The sequence below is a fragment of the Microtus ochrogaster genome, linkage group LG4, assembly GCF_000317375.1.
Source record: "Microtus ochrogaster isolate Prairie Vole_2 linkage group LG4, MicOch1.0, whole genome shotgun sequence".
NCBI lineage: Eukaryota > Metazoa > Chordata > Mammalia > Rodentia > Cricetidae > Microtus > Microtus ochrogaster.
In genome coordinates, this window is record NC_022030.1 from 25619776 (window position 1) to 25635951 (window position 16176).

The following is a 16176-nucleotide window of genomic DNA, read 5'->3' on the forward strand; positions in this document are numbered from 1 at the left end:
GGAGGGAGAGAGAGAGAGAAAGAAAGAAAGAAAGAAAGAAAGAAAGAAAGAAAGAAAGAAAGAAAGAAAGAAAGAAAGAAAGAAAGAAAGCAGGCAAACTTACAGGCTAAGAAAAAAAAACATTTGTTTACTATACTATGTGTATAACAAATGAAATGTTTCCCCAAAATAATTTAAAACTCATACAACTCAACATCTACAAAAACCAAGCTTACTACTGCGGGTACAGTTCACTGAGAGAGTGCTTATGCAGCACACAAACCTGGGATCCAGGTTCAGTTCACAGACAGAGTGCTTATACAGCATAAACGCAAACCTGGGATCCAGGTTCAGTTCACAGTAAGAGTGCTTATACAGCATACACGCAAACCTGGGATCCAGGTTCAGTTCACAGTAAGAGTGCTTATACAGCATACACGCAAACCTGGGATCCAGGTTCAGTTCACAGACAGAGTGCCTAGCATGCAAGAAAACCTGGGCTTAATCTGCAGACCATCAAAAAAAGTACACAAAAAATTTTAAGCATGCAAAGATTGTAAATAGAATTATCTATAAAGAATACATAAATAGCAAATTAGCACATGAAAAATTTATTATTAGTAGTCATTAGAGAAATTAAAATAAAAATGACAATGACAAACCAGTCACTAGATGCATTGATAATTATGTGAAGAAATAGTGAGTTTCAGACATACATTGTTAGAAATGTAAATATCACTGCCAATGTGGAAAACAAACTGTTAAAATCTTAAATTTAGAATCCCTGTATGACTCAGTAATTCTACTGCTAGGTATATGACAAAGAAAAATGAACTCATAGTCACAAAGAATGAAAAATTTTCACAGTAAAAAGCCAAAAAGTACAGTTTATATATAATGATAAAACTAATGTTTTATCAGATGATGAAGAGGCAAAATGGTATAATAAATCTAAGTAATGAAATATAAATCTAAGCAATGAAATAGTATTCAGTCTTATAAAGAATTAAAGATTGCCACATAGTACAACATGAATGAGCCTTTAAAATATTATAGTAATAGAATGAAACTAAATATAAAAAGCCTATTGCTGTATGACCCTTTGCAGGTGAAAGGCCCAGCAAGAGACCTAGTCACAAGGATATGCAGTATCAGGAGACAAGACAAGTGTGGAATTGAAACTATCTTCACACAGTAATAATAGCTATTATAAAAGTGCTATTGCCCTAGACACCTGTTTACACTATTCCTCTAGTGAGGTTCCAAACACATGAAAAGCCCCATCATTTCATACATGCAGTATAAGAAATCTCTAACATGCTGCTCCCTTTCATTCATGCTGACCATAGCAATTTCAGTTAGTATATCCCAGCAGGGCCTCAATCATCTCACATCTCCATTAGAAGTTAGAATGTTATACTCTGAAAGAACCTTCACACAGCCTCCATCACACTATGCTGTGGAACCTGTTCTGTTTTTACCAACAATTCCTGTAGCTACTATCTTACTATGTCTAGTAAACTACGACAGAGGACTATGTATAGAAAATATGTGTATAAATGGCTTAATACTACCCAGTTTCCAGCATTCAAGGGAGGCCTCAGAATGTCCAAAAGCAGTAAGGAAGGTCCATTACAAAAAAGCTTTTTCTGTTTTTGTTATAAAATTTTTACTCAGTGGTATACTATATGCAACTGTAAACAGAGTCCAGTGCACAGAGAAAGTTGAATCTGCTGTGCTTTTCCTGTCTGTGAGCATAAACATATAACCCTGAAAGAAGCAAGACAGCGATCACTGGGGAAACACACAGTCAATCCTACTTACTGCTGATGAGCCCAGTACCGATTTTGGAGACCTAATTATTCCAGCAATTGAATGACGAATAGATTCAAATTTGGATAGCCTCTCCTTTCGTTCCTAAAAGGAGTAAGAAGCAGCCATTAGCAGTAGCAAACCATTCAGTGTTTACATTTTAACATTTAAGGTTTTTTTTTAAATAGCTTAGTTTTCTAAATATGTCAAATATAAACTTCCTGGCATAACCAACGCATGTAAAATTATAGCAGTTTGCTCTTCTGGTCCCTTAATAAATGTCTTGATTTGGAAAAAGAACTATATAAGTCATTTAATTGTGAATCCTGTGTAAGCCAAGTTAATAAGTCTCCAAAAACCTCACTGATGGTGAGGGTCACAAAGGCAGTGACCAAGGGAGGGAGACCAGGTAAACAGTTGGGAAGGGGAAGCAGAACGCTCTCAGCAGCCAGTCAGCCTGTTCTCCTTCCAGGGATAGTTCTGAATATCACATATCACAGCAGAGAAACACCTTCAGATCTACTTTACCACCGCAAATGAATGGAGAGTGAGTATAGAAAATGAGACTTAAAAGGAGAAGGAAAAGAGGAGGTATAGAGAAGAAAGGCTGGAAAGAGGAAGAACTGGCCTGTAGCCCAGGACTGGGTCACGTTCCAGCTGCTGGCCAGCAGCAGACAGAGAACAAGAGCACTGGCCATAGGCTGCAGCATCTCTACCCCTTCCTACCAGCAGTGAAGCTCAGTGCTAGCGTTCACTCCCTGTCTGTTCCCAGAATCCACTATTAATTTCTCAACTCCAGCGTGTCCTTGTCCACCTGCCCACCCTACTGTTTATACTTCTTCTAAGACCAGCAAGAAAATAGTTCTAACTAGCGTACAAACATACAAACATCTATCAATGGAAACAACTTAGAATAATCTTCTAATAGAACAGGGAATTTCTCCTTTTTCAACATTACTGCACTAACTTAGGATCTCATAAAATCACTATTTGTAGATAAATATGATCACATATAAAACTGAAAAAAAAACCTTGCTTAGACTTACAAGGGACTAGAAGTTGGTACTTTGAACATATGCATAGTTAATATACTTCTAGAGAAACACATCATTCTCACCATACAAATGATGATCCCTTGGGAATGTGGGGAGTTGCTTGGTAGCTTTAACCCAACATGAGATGCACATTTAAACAGGATAGATAGATAGATAGATAGATAGATAGATAGATAGATAGATAGATAGATAGATAGATAGATAGATAGACAGACAGATAGATATAGATAGATATAGATAGATATAGAGATAGAGATGCTAGAAGGCCTGAGCGAAAGAGCACTGGAACACAAGACTATAGTGACCTTGGCAAAGCATGCCTGTCCTCCTCATCCTCAAATTTGATTGTATGTATATGACTTGTTAACTCTTAAATCTATTTCTGATGCTTCAGAAGTCTGAAAAAGTAAATCTGATTTAAAAAGAAATAAAAAAAAGAAACTATATAGCCAGGACTTAAGGCAGACTGCTGGTGAGCCAAACAGGCATGCTGTGTGCAGGACCGAGCAGAGCACACGCGCTGAAGAACACGGCAGAGGCTGGGCCTTCCACTCTCCAAAGAAACCCGCGCTTTCTCCCCTTCCTTTCTGGATCTGCTCTGCGTAGCTGGAGAGGTACTTAGTTGCTGCAGCCACTGACAGAAAGATGCCATGAAAGTACTAATGTCACCTCTATGGTGGTGACAGCGTCACAGGAAAGCAGCGAGCACTTCTACTGCGCCTGCGCACTTTTCCTCAGGCGGCTTTCTTCACTGGCATACTAGAGGAAGCGTTATTCCAGTGTGAGAGTACTCACAAGATACAACTGAAAAGTACACTGAGAAAGCAGAACCCAAAACTATAATTTTCTCCAAATAAAAGTAAAAAAAAATTCAGGAGAGAATTTTAAGTATGAAAAGCATTCTCAATGTATGAAATGACTAAATGTACTCACGTGGTAAACTGGGGTGCCCACAGCATAACTGGACATCCCACCCTAGAAAAGGAAACCTTTCACTGAAACGCTGCAACATTTCCTCAAGAGGGTAGTAAGAGAATTATAGCACAGTTTAGAACTGCAGGATAAATAAATCCAGGTGTGAGGAGAAACTGACTTCCAAGCCCACTCTCCTGACATTACGTCACACAGTACAAGAGCACAACTGGCAAACGCAGACTTTCTGAAATCTAAAGGCACTATTTAGATACACTGATCTGAAAATACATCAGTAATCACAGTAATACCATCTTATGATTTAAGGATGAGTAATCAAAATGCAAATAGGATTTACAAAGTATCCTAGCCAGTTACTGCTTACTGGGTACCCATATTTCTAAGAGTAAAACATCAAATTCATTTGCTATGTCTTGTCTATGTAAGATTCAATATCAGCTTTAAATTAAAGTCTACCTAATAACACATCAGACTGTCCTGAATTTGACAGCTGATTTTCCTAGGCAAGAATTAAATGACTATCCAAAAGAAAATAAAGACGGAATGCTGTCTTCATTCCCAGTAGCTAGGGTGAAGTGTGCCTGCGCCAGGCTGCTGGTGGGGGCAGTGAGATCATCCACCTCCAGTGAGGACAAGATATGAAGTTTGCACAGGGGGCAGATCATCTGGCAAAGTGACAGCTCCTCCCAGTGGAGGAAGGCAGGAAAACAGGAGAGCACGAGACAGCACCTCATGTTACCAAGATTCTGATGAGAAAAAACAGCCTTGACAGCCAAGTTCCACATGCAGAATGAGTTTCACACCTCGTTGAAGAGTAGTTTTTAATAGTGTGAAATTAAATAAGTAAATTAATCAGATCTTGATGAGACACCCCCTCCCTCTCCTCCCACCCGTCCACGTTTCACTGTTGACTTTATGTCAAAGAATTAAAAGGCTACTTATAGATATTAAAGCTAAGAGGTTACCTTTTAAATCAATCATAGAAACAATGCCTAACTACATCTATAAATCTATATGCACACACATATAAAACTAGACCATTTCATATTAACCATAAATTTATCTGTTATCACCCATTATTGATATCTTCAGCCTCTATAGGAAACAACACCTAAATTCCCTAAAGCTTAGTCTTAACTTTCTGGGTTTCATGTGACTCAAGTTCTGCAGCAGGAAGTGTCCTCTGCAGCCTGCTGAAGCGTGAGCAGAAGCACAAAGGGCAAGAATCACCGACTGGCAGAAATCAGAGGCTACTGCAAAGAGTGATGACAACACTCACTAAACCACACAGCAGTTCTCAAGCAAGGCCCTCAGAGAAGGGCTATGGTGGGAAACAGAAGGCTCTTCTACTGAACGGGACGAAGACTGCACATCTGGCCAAATGACTAGGCTGTTCTTGGCCTCCCCAGCAGTTGGAGGAAGGCTCAAGACTAGAAAACTCCTGCTACTGAGACCTCTGCCTGTGACTGTGATGCACTGCACGGTCCAATACAGCGCAAGAGTGTCAGCGCCAGGCGCTGCCCACGAACATCAGTCCTATTCCGTGCTCAGGGGCCCTCACACAGGTGCTGCCCACGAAGATCAGTCCTATTCCGTGCCCAGAGGCCCTCACACAGGTGCTGCCCACGAAGGACAGTCCTATTCCGTGCCCAGGGGCTCTCGCTGTCACTGCCCACGAAAGCCAGGTCTATTCCGCACCCAGGGGCCCTCACACAGGCATGAGGGGAGGAGTCAACTTTCAAAGTGGCTATGGGGATACATTTTTGTTCATAATGTGTCATTAAAACAGTAACTCAATGCTATTTCCTGCAGACTTCTGTAATCAAGCCCAATCTCATGACATTCTCTGAAGAAACAACCTGCCCTAGAGGAACAGTAAAACCTGGAGCCCGAAGAATCAAGAGAAAGATGACAGCTACACTCAGAACCTTAGACTGAGAGCCAAAATTCTTAGGGACTTCTTAAGCAACGCAGACATGAAATTTGCAGGGATGTTGCTGAGGACATTGCACCACAGAGAAGATTGCCCGAGAAAGTCAGTGCTGACAATGACCATAAGGTACAGGAAACACCTTAAATATCAGCACGTCCCTTTGGAAAAGGAATGCACTTACGCATAAGCAAATGACTCGATCTTATGCAGATCTTGATTTTTCTCTGAAGAATGAAAAATAGATGATTTTGTTTCAACAGGGTTTAGAATTTAGGTATTAAAAGAGTTTCAGGATGACTTGTTTGAGCAATTGGTTCACACTGAAGGTGCTGAGGCACTCAGTGCCCAGTCACCAAGTTGAGAATGCCATATTGTCCTCTGATGTTTGCATATTAAGAATATTATTTAAAAAAACACAGCCAACTTGATAAATCAAGTATCTTCATACCCACCAAAAACTAAATTAAGCCACAAATGCAGAAAAGGAAAGTGTGATGATTTTAAAAAGACATCATTGTAAAACAGCAATGCTTGGGGCACTGAGAGCTAAGCTGTAAAATGTTAAAATCATTTTTCTTACTTTCTTAAGTCTAAGCCAGCTGTACAAGAGGATGCCCCTGGGTAAGTCAGAGTGAAGAAGGCTCCCCTCCAACTTAACACCCAGATACAGTTCAAGCTCTACAGTGCTTTTCCTAAACGTGTAACCAAAATCCCTAATAATACTTCTCCTCCTCCTCTTCTTCTCCTTCTTCTGACTATTATATTTAGAGCAAATTTACATATACAGTAAGATAAACATACAGAATGAAGAAACAGATTGCCATATTGCTTGCAGACTCCCCACATCAACTGACTCCACAGCTGGGATGAGATGAGCTCTTCTCTGAGATACTCTTGAGTTTTCAGCACTGCAGTATCAAACAGGAATGTGACTGCCAGAAACTCTGTGCTTGGCACATTCTCTCCTCCTCCCCAAGGCACTATGTGGAAACACGACCCACAAGTGTGAGCTGCTGCATTAACACCTCCCTGGTCCCACAGCTCAAGTGCTGAGGGGCTCTGCTCTGGGTGTGTGTGTGTGTGTGTGTGTGTGTCTGTCTGTGTGTGTCTGTGTGTGTCTGTGTATATATATGTATGTGTGTGTGTGTGTGTGTGTGTGTGTGTATATGAATTAATGTCTAGTTTCAGTGTAACCAAGCTTTTGTTTTGAAAGCAAGGAAGGGCATAATAAAACATAAAATTCTTCTACTTTCCTTAAAGGACCATTGAAACAAGAAACACGAGAACCCAGAGTAGCCATGCTGTGTGAGCCATGTGTAATCAAGCACGTTATCAATGATGCCTACTCTCGAGGATTACCCACTTAACAAACTGTTCCCATCAGGTTAGAATACCCTCATCAAAAAAAAAAAACTGAAGAAAAAGGTGAAATAAAAAGTTTGTGGGGGCAGTTCAAGACAGGGTTTCTCTGTGTCCTGGAACTCTACAGAGCAGACAGGTCTCGATTGAATTCACTGAGATCCACCTGCCTCTGCTTCCTGAGTGCTGGGATTAAAGGTGTGCACCTCCACTGCCAGGCTGAAATAAAAATCTTAAATTAAAGATCATCTGATGTTTCTTCCCTACTTCTATAATGAACAATAATATGAAAAAATAGTATTATATACTTACTCACCTGTGGAGAGTGAAGGAAGGGATGGAAGAAGGGTGAGATGGAGAGAGGAAGGGAGGGACAGAGACGGAGCTGAGCCTGCAACCTGAAGCTGCTGGAACTCAGCAGCCTAGACTCCAGCATTAACCAGACCATCTGATGGTCGCAAGCACTGCTCTACTTTTCCTCTTTCCTCCTGCTCCAGTCTGCTCCCTGCCTCCATCAGCACGCCTTATCTCCCCCAGCTTTCCTTCTGTGTCTGGTCTATTATTAACTAGCGCATCTAATGAATCCCACTTCTAAAGTACTTTTCCAGCAATGCTATTTTTTTATAGCAGCATATTGCTGCTGAAATGCTCCATCTTTTCACACCATTGTCCATCCTTTGTATTGGATCCCTTGGTCTTTTTGTAATAGCTACAGCGCACGTACCATCTGGTCATTTCATTATCTGGGTCATCTCTTGTCTGTCTATGTTATAAATAATGAGTTACAAGTCTTTTAAGCATGCCATATATTCTTCCATTATATGCCAGAAAACTTGCATAAAAGAAAAGGAGTCTGAATTTCCTAGAGAAAAGAGCACATCTATTTACTGCTCTTGTTGTCAAACGTCTAAAGACACAGTAATGGCTACGAAGCAGGACCTGGACTGGTTATAATTTCGTTATGAATGACCAGCCCCTTATTCACATCACTAAGGAGCCACCTTTCAGACTCAAGTACCCACTGAGCCAGGGGTCACAGCCCCATGTGTTACAAAGCTCACAAGTTCAAATAAGTCCTTTCTTCTATAACTTGCCTTGGTGGAGTTTTATTAAAGCAATAGAAAACAACATATCTTGCCTCAGTAAAGACAGAGAAGGAAAAGAGGAAAAGAAGAGGTGAGGGAAAGCATGGAAGGGAAGAGGGGGCACTAGGTAGGTACTGTTGTCCCACTCTGATCTGTCACGTGAGTCTAAACACTGCCATGACAAGTTTGTGCAAACCTCATTGGGAGCCATGTGCTCATGCAGCTCCAGGCAGGACAGCAGTACTCAAAGGCCTTCCTTCTCTTACGAAAGACTTGCCCCTTGCTGAACAGGCTCGCAGAGATTTCTTCCTTTGCTCAGCTCTCTGATGGATTCTTAAAAGCTATTACTAGTAGCCCACTGCCCTATTTTTCTTATTAGGAATCACCAGTGGTCTCGGAAGCTTTCCATATCCAATCACATTTGCATTCTCAAAAGAGAAGTCATCCATCAGTCACCATTTCACTCCCATTGTGTATGAAACAAAGCAAGACTTAGACTCAGGGTCTTCACAAAGGCAGACACTAAAAAGCATTAATTTATCAAATAGAGTCTTCATTTTGAGGACACATAGCCAAGGGTACAGACTATATTCCTCAACTGATAACGTAAAGGATTAAAGGCCAAGCAGCCACAGGGCATATTCACGTAATCCCAGATCTAGGGACACGGGAGCACAAGGATGAAGAGTTGGATGCCAGCCTGGGTGGCTAATAAGACCTTTATTTTTAAGAAAGATAAAATGCCAAACATCTCATAAATTTTGGTTTCTGTTAGTTTGTGTTTTTCCCCCTTTGCTAACTGCTTTTGGGAGTAGGAAGACTCTCTCTCTTGGCATTGTGCTTACTGCAGAGGCTCCACAAGGACACTGTGAAGACTACTAAGTACATGTCTTATTTTTGTAAAGGTTTAAGTTTCCAGCTTTATCACAATGTCTCCTGGGTGCATTTGCTGCTTAGTATTCTGCTACAGCCCAGGCACCAATAATCCTCTTACCACTCAGCATTCCTTCCTGCTGCCACCAACTAATAATGGGGAACACTTGCAACTTCAAGGCTGCAGTCAAAATTGCAGTCATTAGAACAGAATCAGAAAAGGTAAGACATAAAAGAAAATCCTAAGACAATAAAAACAAAATATAATAATAATAAATTTTAAATAAAGAAAGGTAGTGGGTTTTTCCCCCTTGACATTATCAGTTAATAATTTCCAACCGGGAGATATACTTTAAAAAGAACTCAAAGGAACTCCCATCCCCAACTAAGAAGCTATCTCCAACTTACAATTACTTGCAATGGAGAAAATAAGTTTTTTCTAATGGAGTTTTACTGGGCATATAAACCACACTTAAGAGCAGGTCTCATGCCCAGCAGTAAATGGCCAACACAAAAAGAACTCAGTGGTGTTTCTGTAGATAATTTTTGCTTTGTTTGTGCTTTTTAAAATCTTATTTGTCTTTTGCTTATATATTATTGTTTCCAGTTTTGTGTTTTCATGGATGTTTGTGTATCTGTATGCATACATGCACGTCTATGTATTTCTTGCACCTTTTATTTTTTTAATTCTGGTTTGTTTGTTTTTTATTTGCTTACTTGTTTTCTAAAGAAAGAGAAAGAAGGCATAGAGTTGAATGGGTGGGAGGGGGATAGGACCCGGAAGGGTTGAAGGAGGGAAACTGATCAGAACATATTGTTTGGGAAGAACACTGAGTAAAACAGCTTTAAGAAAGAAGGAGAGAACTTGGTCAAGCTCTGAATGCCCATCTCCCCTAACCCGCCTAAGAAACCTGGTCACACTCTGGGACAGTTTCACCTTCTGCCTGAGAACCTAAGAATCAATTGAGTACAACAGAAGGAGGAGCTCACAAACAAAATCAGAACAATTCTTGATGGCACAGTTGGAAGTTCTGCATATCTTCAGATATAAGGGTAGATTAACTCTTTTATGACTAACCTGACTTAGGTTAATTAATTACATCAATACGAAACTACTAACCCAGCATGCTTCCTTGGAATGTGCAATTGTAATTACAGAGTTCCAATAAGCAATTACAAATGTGTATTCTCATGTTCACTGAAGCACTATTCAAAATGCCAAGAATCAATCTAAGTGTCCACAATGGATGAGTGGATGAGGAAAATGTGTATGTCCACAGTGTAATAAATACTATCCAGCCATAGAGAAAAAATTCAAGTCTGGAGATGGCTCAGTGGGTACAGGTGCTTGCTACACAAACAGGAGGCCCTGACTTCAGTTGTCCAGATCACACACGAAGAGCCAGGTTTGACAACCTGGTAACTCCACCTGTAATCCCCGAACTGGCAGAAGCAGATTCAGGAAGGGCTAAAATAGTGCTGGCCAAGCAGCCTAGCAAAATTGGCAAGGGACTCAAAACCATCAAAGGTGGCAGTAAGGCACGTGACAAGGCACCCGACGTCAGGTACAGAAGTATTTTCCACACACAAGTCTCAATTATTTTCTAAAAATTTTGTTCCAGTTCCTTGAGTGAAGACTTTTAGACAATCTAAAATTCAATTGAAATGTCTTTTTCAAAAAGAAATGCAATGCCCCCCAAAAAAAATGTTTCTTTACTTGTTCTAAGAGCAATGCAAAGATGAAATGGCTAATTACCAGCAATGCTGCATGAGCTGGCAAACTCCAGAGGAATGGGAATGATGCCCGGCTCAGGAAACAAGTGCTGTCTCATGTCCTTACTTCTTCTATTTTTTTTTTTGTTTTTTTTTTCTGAGACAGGGTTGCTCTGTGGTTTTGGAGCCTGTCCTGGAACTAGCTCTGTAGACCAGGTTGGTCTCGAACTCACAGAGATACGCCTGCCTCTGCCTCCCAAGTGCTGGGATTAAAGGCGTGTGCCACCACCGCCCAGCACACGTCCTTACTTCTGCAAGTGTAAGTGAGCACTTGTTTCCTTACCTTGCTTCTGAGCACCACAGCACAGAGACGGCCATATACGCAAACAGAGATGGGTGGGGTCCATCAAAACTTTATTTAGGGACATAGAAACCTGATCATTATAATTTTTAAATGTCACAATATATTTTTTCTTTTGATTTTTACAAACATAAAATAATAGAAACAATTTGTGACAGGTAGTGTCACTGCATACAGGTCAGGTTTGGTACACAGGCCATGATGTTCTACTAGTAATGTGTCATTTAAGTTATATAATCTGACACAGAGACTATACTAAGAATGACTAACAAGAAGATTTAGAACTCAGAGTAAGGTTCACATTCCCATCCTACCACTTCTACTTCCTAACTATATAACTCTGGCCAAGTTGTCTATCCCCTCTCTTCACCAGTTTTCTTTTGTGTAATCTCAGAATCATACTAGCGATTATTAGGAAGGTAGGGTATTGCCAAACAAGACTGTGGTAAGGTTCAAATATGACACACAAAGGAATTAGTGACACTCTGGGCATCAAATAACTGGCAAACCCTATCTGAATATGAGTAACTACCGTTCTACTGATGTCATAATCAACACACGAAAAATTTCATCAGTTGAAAGTATCAATCATTGTATATAAAAACCACCTTTGTCCAACTTAGCATAAACAGGTTTAAAAAATAACATATTAAACAAAATTGGTTTAGTGTAATATTGCAGGCCTGAAATTCTGATATGTTTACAGTCCACCTCTGAATTACAGCCAAAGCCAGGATTAGAATATATATCCTTATATATGTACATATACATGCGCACACACATGCGCACAAGCACACACACACACACATACACAAGGGGTCTAAAATCCCACTGTCTACTTTATTATCAGAGCAATGATGTGGGCATTTATAAACCAAACTACAAACACAATTTCTTCCTGAATGATGGAGGATAAAAGTGAAGGACACAAACAACAAAATTAAGGGTAAAAGAATTGTCACTGAGGCTGAAGTTAAAGGTAGGCTGCTGAGTGCCAGGCAATGATGATGGTTCCAGGAGAGGTGCAGCACTAGGGAGGCTGAGGCAGGAGAATGAGTTTGAGGTCATACTTGCGTACATAGAAAATTCATAGCCAGCCCGAGAAACAAAAAGCCCTGTCTCAAAGAAAGAAAAGTAAGCTGTCTACACACAAGACCTTTGGTAAAACATTTAATATTCCTGGGACTCCTGGGATAAATAATCATAAAATACCTCATAGACAAAGTAGAAAGACCATCTTTAAACAAAGGTAAGGATCTCTCCTGCAAGAGCTCCACGTGTTAAGTTCTTTGTTGATAACAGAAGAAAAGACAGAAACACAGTGGCTTGGATGGTCCTCCCCACAAAGATGTCTCCCAGAAACCTGTGGGTTCTGAGGGTGGGAGGAGGTACAGATACCATGATGAGACTATCCTAGATGATTCGGGCTCCTTGTAACCCAATGACAGGCACCGTGAGATGACAACAGACAGACAGAAAAGCTGGTAAGGCTATGCAAAGGAATAGACTGGCAAATTCTGTCATAATTCAAAGAACAATAAGGATTCTAGGAGCTACCAGAAGCTAGGAGAGAAGTACCGGCAGGTTCCCTGCAGACACAGAAGGAACCAGTCACACAGCGCCTGGGGCTTCAGACTAACCCAACAGTGGCAGGAATTTCTCTCCTCTGTCAAGTTTGTAGTGATTTATTATGCTGTCAAGAACATTAATATAAGGTGGCAAAAATAATCATTTCATATTTGTCTTATAAAGCAATACCTGGCATTCTAACGCTAGAAAAAAATCACCCTTTATAACAAAGCAGAAAAACTGGTTAAATATGACATTGTTCTCACAAAGTCTATACAACAAAATTAATAAAAATATGTGTGTGTGCATGCATGTGGAATTTGTCTTTCTTTTCCATATTTTAAAAACTCATCTCTAGCAGAAACAACACCGTGCCTTAAAATTTACTGTCAACAATATGTTGCAGTTCCAAAAACATATTTTCTCAGCAGGAGCCTTGATTATGCCAAGAAACCATGTAGCAATATTCACAATCAACCACAAGGTCACTAAGTTTTCATATGCCTACAGCACAGGACAAAGAAAACGGGTTCTTTTCTCTGCTTTGCCCACATCATTTTCAGAGAAATCAGCACGGTTTGAGATCTCCGATATCTTAGGGTCTAATACTGTTTCTGACAATCTGTCATCAGGAAAGAAAAAGGACATTGAAAGGAACCAAAGGCTGAGTGGGCTCAACTGCCAGCAGCATGGGCAAGAATGAATGAATGAATGAATGAATGAATGAACGAAAAAAAAGCAGCCAACTACCAAACCAAAAACAAGTAGGGAAATATTTGCATATGCAGATAAAATATTACTAAAAAGATCAACATTGAAAATTGAGTACATAAATTCCTACACAATAATTTCTCTCACATGTTGCAATAAAACTCCATAAAATGAGCAGCAGAATGGACCTCCTGCATTTAAGTTTCCCTTCTTCAGTATTTGATCACATAAAACATGGGAAACTGGAGGTGAAATCTGTCCCTCAGAATGCTTGCAAAGATGACAGCTCTGACTCCACTCTCCTCTGTACTGCCACACGCTCAGAGTGTCTCCAGAGTCGATCAAATGATCAACATCAGTAAGTCATTCAAAACTTTAAGAGGTAGGGGAGGTAGAAGTGCTTTAGTTCTTATCCTGAAAACATTTAATGATAACTCATATTCTGTATAAAACTATGGCTCATTTATACCTATAATGATCTTCAATTCTACAATTCAAAAATATGAGAAAAATAGAAAGAGATCTATGAGTCTAATTATAAGAATTATAATTATGAGGATTACAAGAAGTGGGATGCTGCCACACACATAGGAAGGATGCTGCCACTATAATAAGGACACACACACACACACACACACACACACACGAAGGACCACTTTGTCCTAGAATGGCGAAATAATGGATTAGAAAGGGCTGTCAACCAAACAACAGCAGCAATAAATAAATGACAACATCAAGAATGGCTGCACACATCTGCAAGGCCAACATTTAGGATGTCACCCAGCAAGAGAACTGCCAGTGCAAGGCCACCCCTGGCTACATATGGAGAGTCTGTCTCAAAAAGAAACAATCAAAAAAGATAAAACACGAAGAAGGGAGGCTTTTGAATAGTAACCTAAAAAAACTTGGATTCACATTCCAGAAATGTTATTCAATGCCTTCTACGTCTATTAACTCTCAAAGTAGTTCAGAGTCACCCAATGATTTAAGTACTGTCGAATGAGTAAAACTGAGGAGCATCACTGCTAATGATTTAAAGGTAACATTAAAGAGGACAGCCATAGTGTGCCACCTGAAGTCTCAAGAAAAAACAAACAACAAAATCTCTGATCTGCTTAGAAAACAGCTGATGCTGAAGGTGGTGAGCATTTCCTGAGCGCTGATGATGCACCAAGTGCAAGCACCACTGTGCTGTGCTGCCTTGTGCTGCCCTTCGGCATTCTACAGCCCCATGTATCAGGTCCTGCTAACACCTTCTTCTCACAGATCAGAAAACCAAAGATTACAGAGTGCTTAAATAACTTCTCCAAGGACATAATAATGAGTTCTTATTTGCAATACTGGTTCTCACATTAAAATCTAAAGTGTACTACAAATTCAAAATTCTTTCCCATACTGATGTGTTGACAAGATTATACTACAAGTTTAAATATCAACTTCACCGATTCAAAAGTATACAAAGAATATATAGATATATAGAATATTCTTTTGAGGCCTACAAAGATATAAAATAGTTAACAGATATCTTAAAACTTGAATAGAATTTAAACATAACTTATCTTGGAACTAAACACAATGCTTCATTTGGGCATATCTTCTAACGGATTCCTTCATAAAACAAACTGTACATCCCTGTCTTCTGAAATACTTGCAAGTAAGCAAGCACTGGTTGATGTTCTTGTGAACTAAAGTATTAGTGACTCTACTATGCAGCTTCTTCTGGCTGTATTTTGTGCCTTTCCTAACTGCCATGATCTTAAAGTGTTCCAAACTTCTGAGACAAGGTTATATCCTAGAAATACTTTCAGTCAGTGGGCTCTCTTACTAGTTTACTATTCTCTTAGTTCACAGAGAACTCATCCTTAATAGCTTTTCTATATACCAATCACAAGCAAGCTGAAAAAGAGACAATGGAAATACTCCCATTCACAATAGCCTCAAAAAAAAAATATCTCAGAATAAGCCTAAACAGGGGTGGTGGTGAAAGAAGTCTACAATGAAAAATTTAAATCTCTGAATTAAGAGATTGAAAAGATAACAGAAGATTAAAAAAAAACTTTCCATGATCATGAAACTGGTACAATTAGTATGAGAAAATGACCATACTACCAAAAGCAATTTAGAGCTTCAGTGAAATCACAATCAAAATAACAGTCTTTACAGAAAAAGAAAAAGACTCCCAAAATTCATATAGAAGCAGAAAAGACCCCAGAAAGCCAGGACAATCCTGACCAAAAAGTTCAGTTCTGAAGAGATTAACACACCAGATTTCAGGCTATAATGCAAAGTTATAGTAATAAAAGCAGCACGGTACTGACACAAAAACACAGACAAGTAGATCAATGGGATGAAACAGACCCAAACACGAGTGCATGTCATTACAGCCATGATGTTTGAGAAAAATGCCAAAGCACACTAGAAAAAAGACAGTGTCTCTAACAAATGAACTAGGGAAACTGGATGCACACACATAGAAGAACGAAATTCACCCAAAACTATTATCTTGCAGGAAACTCAATTCCAATGTATCAATGACCTCAATATGAAACCTAATGAAACTCCAAGAAGAAAACATATGCAGTGCCCCATTAGATAAAGGTGAAAGGAAAAACTTCCTGTAGGACCCCGTTTACTCAGGAGCCAAGGCTAACAACTTCCACTAGGCCCCCATGAAACTAAAAGGCATAGGTTTTATACAAACATATTAGACAGTTCCAAATCTTTACATTTGAGAATATAACTTGGACATACACACACACACACACACACACACACACACACACACACACAAAC

At 39.7% G+C, this 16176-nt stretch overlaps 1 protein-coding gene across 3 annotated transcripts in view; it reads right to left on the reverse strand.

Moving 5' to 3' along the window:
- Fer (FER tyrosine kinase) overlaps window positions 1-16176 on the reverse strand; it is a 323903-nt gene that overhangs the window by 192033 nt on the left and 115694 nt on the right. For all 3 annotated transcript variants that reach the window (XM_013351613.2, XM_005361336.2, XM_005361337.3), the window contains one exon: window positions 1804-1896. In XM_013351613.2, coding sequence (XP_013207067.1) covers window positions 1804-1896 — 93 coding nt within the window. The remainder of the gene's footprint in view (window positions 1-1803; window positions 1897-16176) is intronic.